Consider the following 22,194-nt stretch of genomic DNA (forward strand, 5'->3'; position numbering starts at 1 on the left):
GAATCACCTACAAAAAGCAATGATCCATATGAGATGCGATGAGGTCGAACATGATGTGTGACTGGTGACAAAAAGGTTATGGATGAAAGAAAACTATTGGGAAATACTTGGTTTTCAGGCAAAAGTGTACATCTGGTTGGTCCGAGAAGTGCCATTTCCTGTGATCGGGGGGGGGGGGGTGGTATCATGTACGCTGCGTGCCAACCGATGGTGGGGCTCCGCTTAGCTAGTAATTCGCGCCCCCCGGGTTAGAAAATCCTGGATACGCGCCTGAAATTGTGTAGATTGTTCGTTTTTTCCCCTCTATCATTCCATTGATAATAGGCACACATTTTTCTTTCGATTCTGCCATGACATTTGAACTTCAAATGCGAGGAAGGGTTTCCGTTGCATTTCAATGAGACAAGAAAACTTTCATCGAATTTTGTGATTTTTATGTCAGAGCAGTTTACAGACTAAATTTTCTACAGAGCGCCATCTGTTTATGAACTGAAAGCGGAAGCAGTACTGTAGCTTGTCACCATGTGTTGAATGCTACAATCAAATATCTTCTGATTCGGCAAACTGGTAAATTAATTTCGGTATGTTTTTCATCATTGCAGCTTAAACTGCAAAGGGTATCTGCAACCAAATTCCAGAACCTTGGGAATAATAATATTATTCCATAGACTAAAGAATAACAAGATTGGCAAGCCAATATCTCAAGTAAACCTTGACTTCATGCTGCAATAACATTTGTCATTTGGGGACTCTGACCAAAATCCAAGCCGTCTTGGTGCAGGTATGTAACGCTACCTCCTAAACATTATTACGAAGGCATAGCGTCGGCAATGTGAACTGTTTGTTAATAATAGTATAAGACATTTTCCGTCACTTGTTAGGCCTTGCCATTCAATGACAAAAGGATAGGTTAGGCTGTGAGCTGGCATTAGTCAAAGGTAATGGCAATAACCTGTGCTAACGCTAGTCTTACATTTGTTTTGGAGACATCAACCTAGGCTATTTGTACTATAGTGTAGGCTACAGTAGACCTAAGTTAGGCCTATCCATACCAGTTTTAGGAATGTTAAAGAGATATCAGTTGGTTTCAGTTTGGTATCTCAGCCCAGTGAGCGTGAGAAAAGCAGTTCAACAGTTTTAGGCAAAGATCATTACCGTGAGAATCTAGAATACAGGGCCAGTCTTGGTAGACCCATCTTAGCATCCAGAATGACGAGATGCCTCTGTAACTAGTATTGCAATTTCAGCTGCATATTAATAAAAGAAAGATAAAAAAAACAAAATTGTAAATTTCAAAGTGTGTCATAATTGAACCCACCAAGCTAAAACCATGAAAATGATTGAATTCTTCTAATTTCTTCCCACCCCCAAAATAAAATGTAAACAACAAGGAAAGAATAAATTAAGAATAGGATGTCATTCCTTTAATATCTTTTCTTTATGTGAAGCATTCTTCTGGCTTGGATGCATGTAGTTTACATTTTCTCATCTCTTTCTGCAAACTGCACTCGGTGTATATACCCACTGTATAGACATCAACCATGTAGCTTTGGGGTTTGTTTGTAATAAACAGTCAAAGGTAAAACCTGCCAGTCCTAGCTAATTGACAAAACCACTGCCGATACTGCAGTACAGTACAGTATGTTGAAACTTGATTTCTACTCATATTGTAGAATTTTGCAAGTACGGGTACTGAAATTTTTTGTTTCGTTTGGTCAACTTAGAGATTCACAATCTTTTGAGATACTATTGTCCAAGTTTTGTACAGGTCCACTGTACTGTAGAGTAGAATCTCATCACTGTTTGTGCAGAAAAGATGCGTGTCAGACAGAGTGGTAACACCAACTCCCACCCCCCCCACCATCCCCACCCCCCCCGGTGAGTATTCCATTTTAGTTTCTGTTCATCTTTGCAGAGTTCCATTTTCTGCGAAATGACCTCGTTGCAACTAGATTTCCTTAAAGGGACAAATTTAAGCCCGTTTCGTAAAGCTAAGGATGGCAGCAAAGTCTGGCAGTACTTTGGATTCGAGAAGGACAAGGACAACCCGACCGAGGTGGCCGATAAAACGCGGGTAGTTTGCGCAATCTGCAGCAAGAAGCTGACGTTCCAGAAGTCGTCCACTTCCACAATGTGGAACCACTTGAGATACCTCCATTCGGAATATTTCATGCAGTTGAGCAAGGCAGGCGGCCCAAAGAAAGACCCTGCTGTATCACTGGTGAGTTGAAAAGACTTTAAAGAGCTCTGTGTCGTTTTGCATTTGGGACGTAAACTGCATCGTTCTTATATCCAAGACCACGTCATATTTATTCATCATCGTATACAGCTTGATCAAACCAACGTTTCAAGACTATTCTTTTTGTATAAATTCTGAAACGTAAGAACTACTGTAGTCTATAGGGATGGGCGGTGGGGTGAGGGGGGATGATGGTTACGTGTTAATCCCCCAGTAACTTTGCTGGCAATAATAATGATTCTTGAAAATTTAAAGCCAAAACGGCAGGAAATACTTGTAACTGTTGCAGCTTTGAAGCATCGGCACCCCTTACGTAGCCAGTGTAGTCCCAACACCCCTCCACTTCATCAGAAGTTTACCTTTCCATGCTGTTGATTGGGAGAGACATCACAAAAAGACAGGATAATTCTAGACCATTTGTTGTAATTTACAGTACTGTTCAAAATTTCATGTGGATGACCTACAGTACTACATGTAATTCTCAAAGCAAAATTGGGCATCATCTAGGACATCCTTCAAGCTATGTACTTCAAGCTATGTACTATGTAATTCTCAAAGCTATGTACTATGTAATTCTCAAAGCTATGTAATTCTCAAAGCAAACTTGGGAATTATCAAGGACATCCTTCAAGCTATGTACTTCAAGCTATGTACTATGTAATTCTCAAAGCTATGTACTATGTAATTCTCAAAGCTACAGTATGTACTATGTAATTCTCAAAGCAAACTTGGGAATTATCAAGGACATCCTTCAAGCTATGTACTTCAAGCTATGTACTATGTAATTCTCAAAGCTATGTACTATGTAATTCTCAAAGCTACAGTATGTACTATGTAATTCTCAAAGCAAACTTGGGAATGATCAAGGACATCCTTCAACTCAAAATTCATCAGCAAGTCATCAATCACTTTCAAATCGTTCCTTAGCATGTTGTCACCCAGCCATATTGCATATACTGTATGTATGCCCAAAAAAGTACATTGAAAAATTTCATAATTTATGGCTTCTAATGTTCTTCATAAATTTGACTGACCAAGAACCGACTGTAGTTAAATGACTTACAAGTACCATTGTTGTGGGAATGTTGATACTTTCACCAATATTTTACTCAAAAGCTGTTAAAGACTAATATAAGAAATGTTCCAGTACATTATATACTGTAGCCCTGGTACTTCCTGATCTTAGTGCGTTATACTGTAAGTGTACGACAGGAAGACAACCACATAAAACTTTTCATTTTTAAATTAGTTGCAATATCCCCGTGGTATGAGAGAGATTTAATCTCACAAACAAGGAAATTATTAGATTTCTAGGACAGATATTCAGTTCGGTATTAAAGGGAAAGACATCACACTTTGAAAAAATGCACGTAACCAGTTTGAACCATTTGAATGTCGTATGTGACTATTTTGTAAGTTGAATAATTTGCCTACATTATGTACAGTACCATGAACTTGGCCCAGGCTCTTTTCCTATTAAACATATGTACTGGTACGTTATATATTATTTTGTGCAATTTGTACAAAATCCAAAAAATTTAAGTAGAACTGGGATTTTGTAAACTTTATCCCGTCCTGAAACAAAAACCGAGAAAGGCCAAAAGAAAAAAAAAGGAAATGCAGGTACTGTAGAGATATTACATGTCTTGTTTTGTTAAGAATTTCCTGTTAATCAATCTTAGATGACTATGTATTTTTACCAAAACTTATCCAAGTTGAGGTTTTCTAAATAAAGTAGGAACAAATTAGTTATAGATCTGGGTACTAAAAAGAAAAACAGAGTCTTACGTTACATTTTAACTATATTTGGCAGGAATGTCAACTTTGCTTGAATTACTCGACAGTCTGAAAAAGGAATATTCGGGTTTTGTTGTACCAGCTACTGACTGTACCAGCATAATGACAAAGTTCTCAAACATCACCCTTGTGTAATTATAATGTGGACAGTAAGTCCTTTATCTGATTATCAGGGTTTTTAAATGAAAAGCTTAAAAACTTGAAAACTTTATGCTTCATAACTTTATGTACAGTACAGCACCCAAATGCCCAGGTGTAAGTGGTACATGCCAGTTGCTGTGCAGTAAAGTAATGTAGGTTTGACTTTAATACAGTTCATGGGCAGCATACTCTTTCAATGTACTTGTTGCTACTGTAGGTGAGGGTTTTTGTTTGGTGGGGGAGGGGGTTAGTGGAGGAGGTTTCCACTTTGGACTAGCAAAGGTAATGCAAGGTATTGTAACACAGTACCACCAACAAGATAGAATCCAAACAAGGATATAACTACTGTACAGTATGTAACCAAATTCTGAAACTATTATATATAATTAACCTGATGTAATGAGTACATTCGAGCTACATTACAATATGTGATTATCATGTGTGGCTTGTGATACATACAAATTGTACAATGAATTGAGGTGGTGGGTAGCTTTTACTTGACCCCTTTGACCATTTAGGAAGACTGAAGTACATGATTCTCTTTTGAGAATTTTGTAGTCCTGAGTAATAGTCATTTGTCCTCTTTATAACCCAAGAAAACTGAGTCTGAATGTGTATAGGAAATAACAACATTTTCCATCACTTCATACCATTTTGTCATGCACACAATTTGAAAGAAACCATGGGGATGAGAAATGTAATAACTTAATAATTATTTTGTAACAAAAGACAAGTTTGATTTGCTAATATTATTAAAGGTTGTTTTCATTTAATATAATTTTCGAGACTTAGTGTATAAGAGCTTTAAGTATCTTTTTTCTTTACTTTTGCCAGACAGTGAAACAAAACAAGGGCCCTTATCATGCAGGGCATCCAAGAGTGGACCAGCTTACGAAACACATCTCCCTCTATCTGGCCAAGAGCTTGCAGCCGGTATCAATATTGGAAGAACCCAGTTTCCGCAGGATGTTACAGGAGTTTGACGTAAAATACCAGATCCCGGCAACGGAGATGTTCTCCTTGATCCACCTCCCCGCCCTGTGCGAGGAGGTCAAGGTGCACCTCATCGGCGGTCCGCTCCTCAAGGCAGACTTCATCGCATTATCTACAGAGGTTTGGATGTCGAACACCGGTAAGCAATTTTTGAGCATCACCGCCCACATTCTAAGCGAAGATTGGAAGTTGCAGAAGTATCTCCTGGACAGTACTGACTGGCATCCTCCTTATGATGCCGACCATGTGAAAGCAGCGGTTCAGACCTGTCTCTCCGAGTCTGACATTCCAGTGAGTAAGCTTAGTGCTGTCACTATCGGCAGTGCGATGGACATCCTCAGAGCGGGCAACATCAGCGACCAGTGGTCGTCGATACCGTGTTTTAAATCCACCTTAAAGAGAGTGGTACAGGAAGGGCTGTCTGTGACAGAGATAGAGAACCTGGCCAAAAAGTGCTTCAGGCTCTCGGCGATTGTGAATCAGTCCACGAGTCTTCTCTCCCACCTTAGAGCTTGCGAAGAGGACAGAGACTCTGGTGGGTCGGAGTGGGAGACTGTAGCCACCATGTTTGCGCAGGTTCTAGCTCGTGAAGACTCAATTCTGGAAGTTCTCGCATCTTCTGGGGTCAAAGACTTGGAATTTTCCAAAGCCGACGTCCAAACTCTGGAGGGATTAGTCGAGATCCTCCAACCGATGATGGAACTCTCGGAGGAACTTGGCGAACAGGGTGCCACGTCTGCGGCCACCATCTGGCCATCGATAGCACTCATGAAGACTCTCCTGTGTCCGTACGAGATTGATGGATCCCCCATCAAAGAGGTCAAGAAGGTCATGTTTGCCAAAGTGAAGGAGTGCTTTAATGCACCATCACTTCAGACAGTGCTGTCTCAGATCTGCTTTCTGGATCCACGCTTCAAATCGTTGCCGTTCATGAACGACAACGAGAAGACGGAAGTGCGCAACACGATCGCCCAGGAAGCTTCGAGGCTTTTTCCACAGGGATGCAGCGCAGAGGCCGGACCTTCATCCAGTGAGCCGCAGAGGAAGAAACAGAAGCGATCTCTGGCCTCTTTATTCGAAGGGATCATCCCCCAGCAGCAATCCACTGAGACCACCAACGAGGACACCGCCATTCAGAGGGAACTCCAAAAGTATTGCACGGAGGAAGCGCTGCCTTTGACCTCCGACCCGTTGCAATGGTGGTCGGATAATTGCCATCGGTTCCCCATATTGCAGAAGCTCAGCAGGAAGTACCTCTGCATCCCAGCGAGCAGCGTGATCTACAGCGGCAATGCGACCCTGGATGCCAAGCGAGCCGCTCTCTCGACGTCCGATGTCAGACACGTGCTCTTCTTGCACGCAAACATGCCAGACGACTTCTTTGAAGATAAGCCACTAGATAACTCGGTGAAGATAGAACCAGAGAGTGTGGTTGATCAAGTAGGACCGTCAACCTGATTACAAACATTTGTGGGAACTTGAGGCTATAGATGTGAATCATGGGATCATTTTGAGCTCTAAAGTTGTGAGGTTTTTTTTTTTCCCTCTTTTCTTTCATAGTGAGAGAACTCGAGATGACGGTAGACGTGGTCGACTATTGAATTCAGTCATTTTGTTTTTTTTTCAGTGTGGGAGTGATTCAAAGAATTGAAATAGAGTGGAATTGATATTGGCAGATTCAATTCCACTCTATTTCAATTCTTTGAATCTTTGGCAGATTCCTCAATGCAACTGAAATTATTAAATAGAACAATGCCTTTGTGGGTAGTTTGAATGTAAAATGAGGAAGAATGCCAATGGGGTTTATATGATGGTCAACATTTTCTCACAAATTATCAGCATGTGAAATATATTGTGTGACTATATGTTTGCATGGATTCATCGATATGGTTGTTTTGAAAATGAAACATTGAATTGATAAAAATTGAGGACAAGGCTTTCAAAATATGTTAGCTTTGCAGCACAACAAGTAGACATACAGTACCTCTCCTGATTGAGTCCTGTTCATGTGCTTCTCCTTTCCATGGTGGGCTTTTAAACGAAATATGGTGTTTCTGACACTGTAAACAAATTATTGATGATATAAATGCAATTTTTATTGCTGCACAGTTCAACAATTCTGATTGTCTTAGTAGAAAGGACATTGGAATAGGATGTTTGTTAATTAAGAATCCTACTGAAGAAAAAGTGAAAAACCATCTTACCATCATGCTGGTACAAAATACCCATGTTTTTGCTTTTGTATTCAACAATTACTGAACTCTCGTAATTATTTAAATATATTATATTTAATCACTGTTAGGTCAAGGTTCAAAAGATTGAATATATTAAAGAGAAGGTGTTGTTTCCTCCTATGCAGGTATGCATGTAATTGCTTTTATTTAATTTTTTTATTTAAATATATTTGTTCAATATTTAAGTCTGTTTAGATTGTTTGTAGTTAATGTAATGAATCCGATTTCCCTCTCAGTAATACACCAAGTGCTGGTGAAATAATGTCAGATGGCTTGCCAAAACTTTGCCAAAAAAATGAACCTTACAGTAGGTATAACTGTATAAATTTGTTTGGTGCATTTTGTTTACGGCCTGCAAGTGAATGAGGCCACTGGTATTATAAATATATGTTGAATAAGTTTTCATCCAGAATCACATGGCAAAATGAACTAACTGCAAGATGGTCATATTGCTAGGTATAATTACCAAGATGGATAGCAATTGTTAAGCAAAAAGGAAGGTTTTTATAGACAAAATTCAGAGCCCATCAAAAGATCTACTGTACTACACAAAATGTGAACTCAGGGTTAAGTTATTCCCTGGTAATATATTCACTGATGTTGTACTTAGTCACCAGATCTGCATACAAGCCTGTATGGTACATACTGTATGTCTGGGAAACATATGTGCAACTTATCACAAAATGCTAGACAAAATGGTCAAGTTTGCTAAATTTCAAGTGTAAAGATGTTAATATGCGGTCTTCTATAGCACATTACTGTCGGTTCAATGACAGAAAAAAAATGAGAGCTTTTGAAAATGATATGCAAATGTGAACTCTTTTTATTATTCTTTGGTAGTACAGTCACAGGATCTGCATACAAGCCTGTACAGTAAATATATACTGTTCATCTGTGTGGCTGGTTTGTTTTAATACTAGTTAGTATCATGTCTGGTAACATTGTGCAGCCATGGCTGGCATGTGTCGGTACTGTATATAATACTAATTATAGTGTGTATGTTAATTCCCTGTCTGTGTTAAAATCTACACCAGCATATATGTATATACATATATCTATATTTATATATATATATATATATATCAGCTGCAGTTCAACAAAGTACTGTACATGTATAATGCTTGTGTTTGAAACTTTCTTAGTCTGATGTTCAGTGATTTTGTTACCTGTAGACTGCAGACCTGTTTAGACATGGATGGTGTTCATACAAGCAATGAAGACCTGTACATTCACTGCTGACATACTGTTAGCAATGCAGCAGTGCTGTTCTGTAAGTCGGCAAACATTGCATACATGTACAGTATGCTCACTGATGGTACAGTCTAAAGAAATTTGTTCAAATAGGTGGCAGACCAGTGTGTTCGTTCATTGTTGGAAAAGCTGACTGGGGCATTCACTTAGACTGGTAATAATTCAGCAATTCGACAGGCCTGCAAATGTTCAGTGCATTGATGTACACTGATGGTACAGTAATACAGTCTAAATAATGCAAATACAGTACTGTAGGTGGCCGATTAATGTGTTTTTTGTTGAAAATGCAGACTGGTACATTCACTGCTGGTCTTAATACAGCAATGCCAACAAGTCTGCCAACAGTGCATTTATGCTTAAGTGATGGTATTTTCGTCTTCGTATGGTGCATGTTCATTGGTGGATTTAATCTATCATCTGCATACCATAACTATAAGATAATGATAATGAAGTCTGTGTTGCGGTTGCAAATGAGATCTTTGTCTTCATTGTCAGACCACTGGCCAAGTTTAAACCATGAGCTTGAATTTTGTTTGTACTCTAAAAGTTTGCATTAATTAGTGTTCTTGTGCAGTATGTTTTTGTTTTATCACTCCTTAATATTATATGACTTGCTTGGAATTCATGAATAATATCAAAAGGGATTTGTCAATGACTTTTGTTTTGAGTTTAAAAGAAAAAAGAAATTAAGAAATGGGACAATTTTGGTATAAAGTTTTCAGTGTTAATATGTACAGAAGATCCAAAGGGACATAGAGCTGTCATTGTTTTCATTTAAAAAAATTCCATTAAAAATATAATAATTTCAACAAAAACATTCAACATTAGATTCATTGTTAAACTTAATTAACCCATACCTAAAGCTATAACTGTATTCATCCAGTTATTTTCTTATATTTGGTTTTGTTATTGTTGTCTGTGTTTAGCTTATTTAACTTGTAAATATGTTATGACAATAAACATTTGTTTGCATTATTTGAGGAAATTAGTTCTGTTTTGTGTTTTCATGTCGTCGACTGTACATATGGTATCTTTCCCCCCTTGTCACCATGGTGACACAGACCAGTGCTGTCTTACTGTAATGTAGGACTGTACTGCAGTGATACTGTTAGGATCGCTCACACATTTTTCGGTAGAAGACCAACAGTACAGTAGTGCATGGAGCTGTCTGCTGGGTATAGTAGACTTGAAAATTTCGCCATCAGCTGTTAAAGCAGTGTCGTACTCTTCAGAAATGAAGCCTTCAAAATCTTGTACTAGGTTGCCATGGGAACGGGTACAAAAGTCTGTCATAATGATTTTTCATCATGATACAAATTTAATGTAGTTTTAATAATTTCATAATTCTCCTGGACAGAAATCAATCCAGCTGTTACATACATGAAGAAAATTGATCGGCACTGTCAGTACTCTTTTTTGATCAATGCTTTCAAACAAATTCTGGGTTGTTTATTGACAGTGTTTGTTGTACAGTAAACATTATACGGGGGACGGAGATACAGTGATGTTAATTTCTCTTTAATTAAAGGCGGCTCTCAAAGCAGCAAGTAAAGTTGATTTGGATAATGCTCTTTTGTGCTATTTTGATACTGAAATCTAATTTAAACACTGTAGGTCATTCATCTGAAATTCTAATTTTTATTTCAAATGCTGAAACAACAACAGGTTAAACAAATGTTTTGAAAATGTTACAGTGTTGCATAAATTCAACTTTGTTATAAAGAATTAAGTCTGAGAAAATCTTGTAGGGTTATATAAAAAAAATTATAATAAAAAAACTGTTGAATAAAAATGATGTTAACTAGTCATTCCTGAAGCTACATTTGGTGGATTAATGTAGGAGAGTGTCAGGGAGTTTTGTCAACTGTAGTCTTATTTAAGTAAATTGGCCGACATCCAAAAGTTTTGAAAATAATCTGCCTTATTTTGTGCGTCACTGTATAAATAGGACAAAGATCTGACCATCATCTTTGGTTTATATGAAAGAGATCTTTGTGAAGAAAAACTCAGAAATATCTAGTTCCGTTTGGGAGATACTGTATCTTACTGTAGTTTAAAAGTTGCGTCTTGCAGCTTTCATATCGTTACTCTGTGCCATCATCGTGCTACTAGGATCGGAAAGCTTTTACTTTTTGTCGTGTCTGTTTCGCTTTTCATATTTTCAAGGTACAGTCAAATGTTAAACAGTGTTGACCCTGAAACCAATGCTGTCATTATAGTACATGTCACATTGAGAGGTTCAGTATTTGAAATTTCAGCATATTTTGTAAATCCCACCTCCATTACAGAAAATAAACATGGTAATATGCGAAGAAAAAAAAAACATAGAAACTGAAGCGCAAGAGGCTCGATGATGTCATATTTAGACTTGATCAAGTGGATTAACATTGTATGTGAAGGAACAGTACAGTAGATCTGTGATATTATCCAAATGGAATAAGATGTTACTTAGCTGTTTGTGGAAGTCTCATGACAGTGGAGGCTGGTTGGGGTGACGGGGGGGGGGGGGGGATTTAGTTGTTTAATACAGTTATCTCTATCTCATAGACCAAGGATGATGGTTGGGTTTGTACCTCATGGCAGTGGAGGGCTGGAGGCTGGTGGGATGAGAGGGGAGGGGGTAAAGTTGTTCATGACAGCTATCTCTATCTCATAGACCAATAATGGTGGTAGGGTACATGTGTCTCCTTTAATACACTAAGGTTAAGAATGGGACTGTAAAAAGTCAAACAAAAAGGGTACTGCAGGCTCCCAGCATTATGTTCCCTCTTTTGTCCTCATCTTTACAGGCTCTGAAATCTCAAGATGGCTCCCGGCAAAGGAAGGTCTCGGTGTTTCTTTGATGTCTCCATCAACGATGTGTCTGGTATGTATTTTATGATTTTGACAAAATTGAAATAGAAGTAAAGACAGAATGTGGATACTGTACATAAATTTGTAGACTTTATACACTACAGACTCTGGCAGCCGCACGCATGTAAGACAAGCTACTGTAGCTGGAGTACAACGTGTATGCAGTATGCAGTGCTATACTGTGCATGTGGGCATACCGCATGTTGTACATGCTGTATACCCAATGCTTACCCAGAGAATTCCCGCAACCCAACATGATTAATCATGAACAGTGTCATACACCACATAAAATGTCTATAATTCCACACTCATTATTGTTACCAGGATTTTAAAAGTTAAAAGGTCTTAACAATGTTTCTGTCTGCTCAGAAAGACTTGCGTCCCTTCAGTCCTCCATAGAAATGCACAATACTTAGTTATTATAGCAACAGAAGCCTATAGTGATACAGTATGTCTATAATGTGCACAAAATAGTCGAACGATGAAAACTGTAACTTGTATACAACAACAACATTATTGGCAAATTCTGAAGCGGGAAGTTTGCCGTAGACTAGTTACCATAGTTACAAGTAGTTGCATTTAAACAACATCGTTTGTGTTCATTGAGCACTACAGATGCAAAAATGTTTGTAGACAATGATAAGGTATATTAGTCAATCAATTCATAAGAAATTTGGAAACCACCATTGACTATTTTTAGCATGAAAATGTCTGTAATGGAAATGTTGTTAACTCTGTACTTGCGGTTGATTGTTAATGATATATATATTTGTTTTCAGACAAATTTAATCATCTGTACAAAGGATTTGAATTTTGGTTCATTTGAGAAGAAGTTGTGGTGGATTGAAAAGAAAGAAAGATATTCATTCAAAATATTGTTTCTCAACATAAAAAAGTTTGCGTCCGTGCTGGACACAAGCAATTCGAAGATTTTGCTCCTGGCCAAAACATTGCATCCCGGACGCAGAATCCTGCTGTATATATATTCTTTATATACTGTACATATATGCTTTTACTGTGTAAAAGCAGGAATCACAGTCCTTAAATGCAAGGCAGTGCAAAATGCGTGTACATACTGAACTTGTATTATGTCACAGAATTAACTAGAACCTTGGATATGTGAAACTGAAACCGTGAGGCACTTTTGCAAATTTAAAAAAGAAACAGTGTGTCCCCTTCCGCCTGCATTCTACTGTACTGTATGCTATGTTGAACATAAACATGGGATTTCCTGTGTTTTGTGATAGTTTACCAGTTTTGCTGTGCTAGTTTTGTAGGATACATAGAGTACTTTTGTTTAAATTGAATAGGTTTAATTTAAATACATGACCGCGAACTTTCCAGAATGGCCAACATATGGCCAGCTAGAATCAATGAAATATAATTATATTTAATGTGTGTAAAGTGTGCCATATTCCAAGAGGCGTGAGAATATAATAATACCTTGCCTGCAATCGAATGAAAATGTTGATGAATCAATTCTGGTGTTAACTGGTTATATTGATTCTGTATTTAAAATTAGGTCAATCCAGTGAGCTCTCATTTTTGGTGTCAAGAAATGTGGACAAAAGATAAAGTCTAGCGTTTCGGTAGTTCAGGCGTCACATTATGGATCTGTGTTGTTGAGTATTCAAGATAACCTTAACAAATAGAAATTGTGGTTTGTATCAATTGGCAAGAATCAAACTCTAGGAGAACTTCTGTACAGTAGGGTGGGTGATGGTAAAGGTTTACTAGCCATTTGTTGAGTTGAATGATTGTGATATTTGCGAAGCAGTAATTGAAATGGTAAAATTTATGCCTGACATCCCAGCTCATGAAGTTTCCTGTGAAAGTAGTGTATTTATGTGCATACCGTCTATATATATACTGGAAGAATGCCATGTTTTGGATACACTCCAATTAAATCATTTGAAACAAGTCTCTACCAATCACAAGCCCAACTTTTGCAGAATTTTGCTGTGCTCCCAATTATAATATAAACAGGACAGTAGTCACAATCAAAGCGGTGATTAATGTCTGTTTGTTGTTAATTACACAGGCCTGTTGTCATTGCTAAAGTATTTACCAAGTTTGTAAGGTTAGGTAGATGAGAAATTTCATTAAAGCAGGTTGCAGACAGACACGTTGTCGTTATTGGTATATATTCGTAAACCATTTGGAGTGGGGCAGACTTTCCGTTGTTTATTTCCCTCTTTTGGGCCTGTCATTTTGTGGTCATACGCTGTAGACAGGTATTGCAGTTTAGGTGTACTGTGCCTGATTAATGGGTTGCCATCAAATACGAAATATTAAAATGATACACATTCGTTCAGTATTAATAATCATAGACGTTCATACTTTGAGGTGTACAAACATAATTCTTAGCCATTCAGGTACAGGGGAGATGACTGTTCTGTACAGTATTGCTACTGTACACAATAGAACCGTTCTTTCACAATCCCATAGATTTGCATAATTTATTCGTACCTTTGGACTCCAAGAAATACTGCACAGTAAGTAATTGTTCCGTTAATGGCTGGGCACAATTGCAAAGTGAAACTAAAAGCCATACCCATATCTTTTGTCTGTGGGTGCAATGTACAGTTTGTACTGAGAGTTGGGACTCGCAGGAGCATACAGTAGTCTAACCATTGTGTGCGATACACACTGTGATTTGTATGTTAATTTGTACAGTACAGTGTTACAGAACTACAGTACTGTAGCATTGCTGGACAACTACAGCAACATGTGCACAGTATATATAGTTAATGTGCCATGTCATGTGTTGTAAATACTGTGTCATACAGTTCTTTATTGCATTAAAACTGAATTTTTGCTAGATTGTATCTTTTTGTTTCTTTGGCAAGCCAATTAGCATATTTACATGCAATAATTGATTTAACATTTACATATATTCTGATGATCTTATCATTTTAACTAATCTGGATCTATGTGGTCACAACCATTCAGGAAAGGTGTAATGATTTAATAACTTGGTAGGCCTGCAAAAGGCCACTTGAGGATCAGATGGGTCTGCCCCCCCCCCCCACTCCACCTGCTCAACACCCTGGTATTGGGCCTCTGGCATTTGGTTGATGAGAGGTCTAATTTGAAGTAAAGCTGTGTCCCACAAGTTTAATGTCTTGTCTTAGTTTTCATATTTACTAATATACCTAAGTATAAGTTATGCTTATGAATTCAATAGTTCATGGTCTGATTTTACTGGACTAGACTAAAATGTTATGTTTTTCTCAGATTTCAAATCAGATTCATTCTGGCAAAAGCCTCTATCGCTGTATTATCACCTTACACTAAGTTACAGTTACTAGCATCCAATTGACAAATTGATCTCAATTCCTAGTTTGCAATACTGCCCTCTTTTATTATGAGTTTTCATAGTCCCAGACAGTTGTATTGTATACATATTGAAGTAGGGAACTGCAAAGTACCAATTCCCTGATATACCATTTGAGTACTATTGCAATTACCATACTGCTGATCCAACCTAAAAATGATTTTCAAAATGTAATCATATTTGTCATGTACAGTGTGACAAAATGAGTAAAGAACATTAATCTTATTTACTAGCAACCAGCAAGTGATGGATGACTCTATCATTTAAACTTAGACTAAAGTAAATGTTTGTTATTACTAATTATGATATTTTGAAATTTTAATATTAAAAAAACCTATAAGAGCTGTCCCTAGGTCTAATTGCCACATGTATATATCTTTCTTTTCTGGACCACAATTATTGGTGTTATAATGCGTACAAGTACATACATACCTACATCACATAATGATCCCCAACGTGCCTCAAGACAACATTTTGCATTTACTTTGGCAAATATACATGTACTAAACTCACCCAAAAACTTAGTAAAGTATATACTTCATAAATTTAACTACAGTATCCTACATAGTTATTGCTCTTTTAATAAGTATGTATGATAACAACTAATTAATACAGTGTGTGTGTGTGTGTGGAAGGGAGCCGGGGGGGGGGGGAGTTTGTTTCTGAACAGAAAAAAGTTATTAATTAGTCACTAACTACTTAAGTGCTCGTTCATTTGGTGACGGTATCCACAAATTTGACCTTTTTATTTCTCCACCCAATCACGATCTTATTAATTAACTAATTGTATAATTTGAGGATATACTGCATGAATTCAAATGGTGAACTTGGAAAATTGTTTGTCCAAAGTTGCATTTGCCTACATTTGTGTTGTAACTCTCCCTCTCCCCCACCCATGCCCCCATTCTTCCCCCTTCACCCTGACATCCCTACTGTACCATGCTGTCAACTTTCCTTTATCATTTTGATTTTGGTGTCCTTGTAAATCAGGCTTGAATGAGGTAAGTATTAACTCCATTGATAAACAGTACAGAGACTGTTGTCAAAAAGAGTTGTACCTTGTTGGTCTCTATAAAAAGCTCCCAGGGTGTCAGTTTAAGGTCAGTCTGAGGTCAGACAGTGACTTGCTAGCTGGTGTGTTGAGTGCTGTACTACTCTCCTGGAATTCAAAGTCAGACCCCAGGATGTGCTTAGTCAGTTGTTATTTAATATCAATCTTTGCCTTTTTAACCAGGTAAAAAATAGAAAAATACGGTACCCAGGAGAATCATCATCATCATTTTTTTTTTCAGAGGTTAAAGTGAAAAAAGAAAAGAAAAGCTCATTGAGAATTGTTAGGAAGGCCTTACCTACAGGTTACCTTTGATCCTATCTCACATTGCTTCTTCAGTGAATAATTGAGGTCAAAGAGTTTTTAAAAATGATTTTTTAACTGGTTTGTAATCTTATTCTATATCGCTTTGTGATACATCAAAGGCCTGAGATGCTGGTTCTCTGAGTGAAATTTATCAATGGACTGGCACCCTATGGTGCCCACGACCTTGATTGTGGTTTTATGGAGTTATTCCTGATAATTTCAACTGACTAAGTTGCAATAGACTCAGGGAGGATTAGATTCTGGGGGTGTTCCTGTCTAATTGGACAAGATTGGAAACACACCCCAACCTGTTTCATCTACATGATTTTTGTCATCAGAGATCTGAAGGCAAGGTCTTTTGCTTCTTCTTCTTTTTGTTTTCTGAGGGTCAAGTTGTTTTTTGAGATCAGGAGAGGCAGCCAGCAGGGAGGTCAGGTGGTTAGAGCAGGTGTAGCAGTCATCCCATGTGTCTCTCCAAACATGGACCTCCATGCTCCAAACAACCTCTCACGTCTTTCTCTGAAAAATATGGGATTTTTTATTAAAAAACAGTTTACTTTTCGATTGGAAATTGACGGATTGTGTGGAGTTACAGTACATTAATATACAGGAATGCAGTTCATATTTTCTCTGTATAAATTTGTGAATAGAGGACTTTTCTTTTAATATCACTTTATACATCATATTATTCATTTTTAATTACCAGTATCGCCTATATAGCAGAGTATGCCTAAAAGTAAAATTAACATTGGTCATGTCGTTGTGTTTTACTTTTGTTTTAATTGTTTATAGTTGGTTACTTCTTTGAATCAGTTTTAATTAATTTTTTTTTTTTACTTCTGGTTATGTGTTTTATATGGATAGTCAGTAGTTACAGACTTACAGTATACCGTAAGATCAATGACAAAACAGTTCCTTTCCAGTGAAAGTTTGGTATTTAAAAGTGAATGAACATTTCTTTAAATAATTAGTTTCACAAGACCAAGATCTACAAATGTCATCAAAGATGTAAGATAATTGTAAGTCATGTCTCGACACGGACAAGCTAAGTTCTGCAGAATACTGGCATTGTCTAGTTAAACGATTCTCCTCGTTTTGGGATTTTTGTAAAGGGTGAGAAACCTGCCACACCTTTGAGATTGTACTGTAACGACTACAGTTTCAAGTTTGGAGCATATAATTTGCATATAATTACAGTAGCATATAATTTGCCATGTCTTTCAAAAGCTGCTTTACTAGAGATTGATTATGAAGACAAGAGTACAATCTTGAGTGTTAAACTAAGACATCCTCCATTTTCTTAAAATTTTTTTTTATAGAATTCAAGATTCCATTAAAAAACAGTTTATCAGGAAAATGTTGGTTTTATTAATCATACCTTTACTGCATACCATAGTAATAGTACTAACTTAGAGGTTTTCAATTCAATTCAATTTCTGGCTGGTGTCAGAAAAAGAAATTCTCACTATGGTCAGAAAAAGTTAGCAATGTTCAAGTTGGACAGGTACTGTAGGTCCCTGAGCTTAAGACCTCCTCAAGGTTATACAGTATTGTTTGGTTAATTTTTTTTTATCAAGGGTCAGACTGAACTCTTTTGCACACTGGATTTGGTGTGTGTTCTGCCTATGGAAAACCACTGCGCTATAATCCAACCATAGAGTACGGTACATTTAACTTATTATGCTGTTATTATGTTAAATATATATATCTAATGTGTACATACTCATTATCTTATCTTTACAGTCGGCCGCATTGTTTTTGAACTATTTTCCGAAATAGCGCCCCTCACCACCGAGAATTTTCGTGCATTGTGTACAGGTGAGTTTTTTGTTTTATTGAAACAGTATCTAGCATGTATGTGCAGGCATGTAAGCCGTAGACAATAGTCATTTGAAGTTTTTATAATGAACAGTTGGACTTTGTAAGTTTGGGAGCAGGGGGGGGGGGTGTGGGATGGCAGCAGTCGGACCAATATTCAGTGGTGTTGGAAACGCATGAAAATAAATAGTGGGGAAGCCTCATCCTCAAACAATACTGAGTTTGGTGTGAATTCTTCCTCTCACATTATAGCCATCTTGCTTGTCCTGTGTTTGTTAGAATTTGTCGTGAATTAGTGTTTAAATATGTAACTAGACAGGATGACGGCATATTTTTAGAGGTCAGCCAGTCAGAGGAGGGAAACCAAAGTTATGTTCGGACAACCAAACTCGGCATTGGAAGCCAGCTTACATCAGATTCAGATTGTATTGTAACTAACTACTCTGTCATAGGTCAGATGTTAAATTGGTTAGGTAAGCTGGTGTTCTATTCACCAAACCGACAAATATCTCTTACAGTGGTGATGTTTGATATTGTTTGCGGTAGACGTTTTTTCCCCGAACTAGTACCTTAGCAAATTTGCCGTTTGGACAACCAAGAAGTACCGCCTGCTTGTCCGAGGGACAACCAGAAAAAGTTCTTAAAAAACTTGATCTGAAAGAATGTACAGACTTACTAGTAGATAGACAGAATCATGCCGGTGATTAAATTATAACCTAGCCTGCAAATGGAAGAGCCCGTCTAGGTTGGATTAACTACACGTAGTACTTTCCGCACAATTTCGATATAATTTTCACCACGGTACATGCCAGCTGCATGATATACCATTTGTTCACCAAATGATTGCAAAATTGAATGATAAAAAAAAACGGAAGATAATGTGGTGAACATTCGGCTGGGTCAGACAGGTCAAATTACCTACATACATGTAATAATGTTTATCATGTTCAAACAATCAAAACCAGATGATGATTTCTATAATATTAGAAAAAAAATTAAAAACATGCCAAAAACTAGGTAACTCCTTAATATTACTGATTATTGGCGGATGAATTATTGCTAAACAGATGAGTTGTAAATGAAAACACAGCAGCAGCGGGAGAAATCTGTAAATCTATGAGAGTGCCTTCTAGCTACTACTACACCACCTGGTGATACCTAATGACTTCCTCATTGTGTCGTCCACATCTTTGAGCTATTCAGGTGGTGATTGAACAAGGGCGGATGGTCACACACAATCTGTCCATTTTATTATAAAGGGTCATTTTCTTTTGTTCTCTTTTGTTTTTTTATTGTGTTTTTTTTTCTTATCTTTTTGTTTTTTTAGGTCAGTTCACAAATATACAGTTATCTACTGTTTTATGGAACAGATTTTCCGTTCCTTTTTTTAAAAATTTTTTTTTTTAGGTCAGTTTTGAAATGCATTTAATACTGGTATTTACTTTCTTATGGAATGCAAAATGGGACAAAAATGTGGCACCAAGTCATGTATTGTTCTGAGGCATCTAGATTTCTCCACATTGTGTATAAGATGAAAGACCGAATTCATGGCACATCTGTTTCGTCAAAGCAGCCATTCAATGAACTCAAGTTGTCATTTATGTCAGTAAAAAAACAGAAAACATTTATTTCCATTTTAGTGACTGACAATTGCCGCAAGAAGAACTGCCCTTTGGGTCAAAGTTGTAAATAATGTCTTTTTTACCTGTACAGTACAGTTCAAAATAGACCACAAGCATGATGTTGAACTCCTGCACTCATCGTTAAATTTATATCGCAAATGCAGTTGGTGTAGACCCTAGGATAAGTGGTGACCTTTAACTTAAATGGCTATTTGCTACCCGGCTATTAAATTTGACATGATAGTAGTAGGCATCTACAGTAATAGTTAAATAGTAGCAGCGCTGGACATCACACAGCTTATGGATCCACGCCATTTCTTCAAGTAAATAAACCTCAACTTCCTATTTGGGGATCATTAGCGCAGGGTCTAATGTACAGTAAAGGTGTTCAGAATCAATCGAATGTTGAACACAGAGTGCAGGGTTTGATCCGTGATGTAAAGGCCGCCTATGTTGGTGTGAATTAAGGACTAGATGAATAACAGTTATAAATAACACATTACATTTGAAAGATATCCTATGAAAATTTAAAAAAAATGAATCATGTCGCCCACAAATCATTATGTTAGTTTGTAAAGGATGTGCTAGTTTCTGAATATCTTTTAGTTTATCAAAGTCGGGATCATGGACACATATTTTCAAGTCTTTTGGGTGGACAGAAATCACTTTAAGCCCTTCATGAATGGACTGTCATTATCATGGGGATTATTGATTATAGCAGATTACCCAATGCTTTCTTCAGAGACCTGTCAAAATTTGAAATCGCACTCCTTCGGAAAGCTCTGGTGGTTTTGTCCGCAAACGTGGCGTCTTTCGGGGACTGTAACCTTGAGGAAGTACAACAGACTGTACACCTGCTAAGAGAACCCTTAGCAGAGTCCCTCCTACTGTATCAGAGCAAAAGTCTGTCAACTAATTCATCTAGGTGGGTAACAATGTGCAGCTCATCATTCAAACACTACTACTAACTACAGTACATGGTTTCATTCATCCCGGAGAACATACAGTAGTGTATGTTTATGTTACCTGTCACAGTTTTGAATCTATATTTTTGACCCCATCTTTGTGCTTGTTTCAGTTTCTTGTGTGCTCGTAGATTATTCACAGAAGGGAATAATTGTCATCAGTGATGACTTCCTTAACTATTCCAAAAGGATTTAATTTGTTCAAACCTGGGCTTAATTCTCCCCATATTGGCAGAAAAAGCCAACAAAAATAGGTCACCGAAAGGTACCCTCTTCCACTCTTCTTCTTCGCCAGACCATATACTGCTTGCTGGGCCGAGATCCATGCTGACATTGCATTCGGTGGGAGACGATTTTAAATCGTCTGGGTAAATCTCTCTCTAAATTCATTCTGTCTACTGTTCATACAGGTGTGCTTTAACCAACAGTAGGTTAGGTTAGGTTAGGTCTTTTGTCTGACAGACCTGTACAGGGGTTGGAAGAGGTATTGGATGGGAATGTTGATGGCCAGTACTAGCTCATCAGAGGTGAATGAAGAAAGAAAAATAGGGGGAGAAAAAATAAAGAAAGAAGCAACCTAGGATCCAAAAGGTGTCAGCTAGAAAAATTACTGAACTTCAACCAGCTACGTATGCACACAAGATTAATGGCATTTGACTTATATTTTCCTGTAGTGTCAGTTGTACATAGCAAAGAGAAGGATAGCACTTGCACTAAACCATAATTACGAAATTTTGGCAATTTAACTGAAGTATTTTTGGGGAAAAAAAGGAAAATTATTTTCTTGAACTTGACTTTATAAGTTACAAGTTAAAAAAAGTTACAAGGTAAAAAGAATAGGTCAGACTACAGTCAGATATTCTGGGAAAGAAATATTTTACAGTTTTTTCATCTTTTTTGTCATTCCTATTTTAGAGACGTATAGTAGGGAGACTTGTAATAAACCATACATGTGATATTTGAGAGAGGAAGCATATAACATTTTGTGGATGTAGTAAATGGTGGTGTGGTATACAGCCCCCATGGTGTAAAAATATCCTTTCAACAATAGTTTGCAGGGTTTGCAGGGCTATTGAAGCTTCCTATAATGGGCCCAGGGCTGTTATCTCAACCCATAATTGTATACAATACTGTTTATAAAGTGAACCTACAGGATGCCGAGATGTAACTCAAACATGCCGCGAGACTTTATTGTAAGTTGCGCTACATAAGAATTAAGAACTGTTTATTATTATTATGATGCTGAACCAACAAATAAAAATCTACAAAAGCCCATTTACCTTGCCATCCCAGTCAGGGTCTCCAGTATATACAGACATACATACAGCCTGAACTGTTGGAAATTTGTTGTAATGTTCAATTTGGATTTGTTGAGATGTCATATTTATAGACTTAAAATCAACCGAGGACAAAAATTTATGTATACAGTATTAGAATAGATCTTAGGTAAACCTCAAAGGAGACTGAACCCGGAATGATCTCCAATATATATACGTATCAGATCTGTGTAGATCAGTGCATCATCCAATTTATCGACCTAGGCCAGGACACCATATGGTGTATTTTGATGAAAAGTTCCAATTTGTA

At 37.4% G+C, this 22,194-nt stretch overlaps 2 protein-coding genes across 5 annotated transcripts in view; both read left to right on the forward strand.

Moving 5' to 3' along the window:
- The first annotated feature begins 522 nt into the window (after positions 1–522).
- LOC139966716 (uncharacterized) overlaps positions 523–22,194 on the forward strand; it is a 51,550-nt gene continuing 29,878 nt past the window's right edge. For 2 of the 4 annotated variants that reach the window (XM_071970017.1, XM_071970018.1), the window contains exons 1-3: positions 523–781; positions 11,445–11,521; positions 17,946–18,020. In XM_071970017.1, the coding sequence (XP_071826118.1) occupies positions 11,461–11,521; positions 17,946–18,020 (136 nt within the window). In that variant the 5' untranslated portion in view covers positions 523–781; positions 11,445–11,460. Of the gene's footprint in view, positions 782–11,444; positions 11,522–17,945; positions 18,021–22,194 lie in introns of those variants that run through there. The other 2 variants (XM_071970019.1, XM_071970020.1) reach the window with 2 other exon arrangements.
- Positions 796–9,630, forward strand: LOC139966717 (E3 SUMO-protein ligase ZBED1-like). The gene is made up of 3 exons (XM_071970022.1): positions 796–938; positions 1,916–2,221; positions 5,012–9,630. The coding sequence occupies exons 2-3, from the start codon at positions 1,934–1,936 to the stop codon at positions 6,626–6,628; spliced, it is 1,905 nt and encodes a 634-aa protein (XP_071826123.1). The 5' UTR covers positions 796–938; positions 1,916–1,933; the 3' UTR covers positions 6,629–9,630.

Source organism: Apostichopus japonicus, chromosome 4, assembly GCF_037975245.1.
Source record: "Apostichopus japonicus isolate 1M-3 chromosome 4, ASM3797524v1, whole genome shotgun sequence".
NCBI classification, from domain to species: Eukaryota; Metazoa; Echinodermata; class Holothuroidea; order Aspidochirotida; family Stichopodidae; genus Apostichopus; species Apostichopus japonicus.

Excerpts from the sequence above, each read along its gene's own strand:
- LOC139966717 (XM_071970022.1), top strand. The coding sequence starts at position 1,934 with ATGACCTCGTTGCAACTAGATTTCCTTAAAGGGACAAATTTAAGCCCG. Across the intron at positions 2,222-5,011 it reads AAGACCCTGCTGTATCACTG|ACAGTGAAACAAAACAAGGG; the intron begins GTGAGTTGAAAA and ends TACTTTTGCCAG.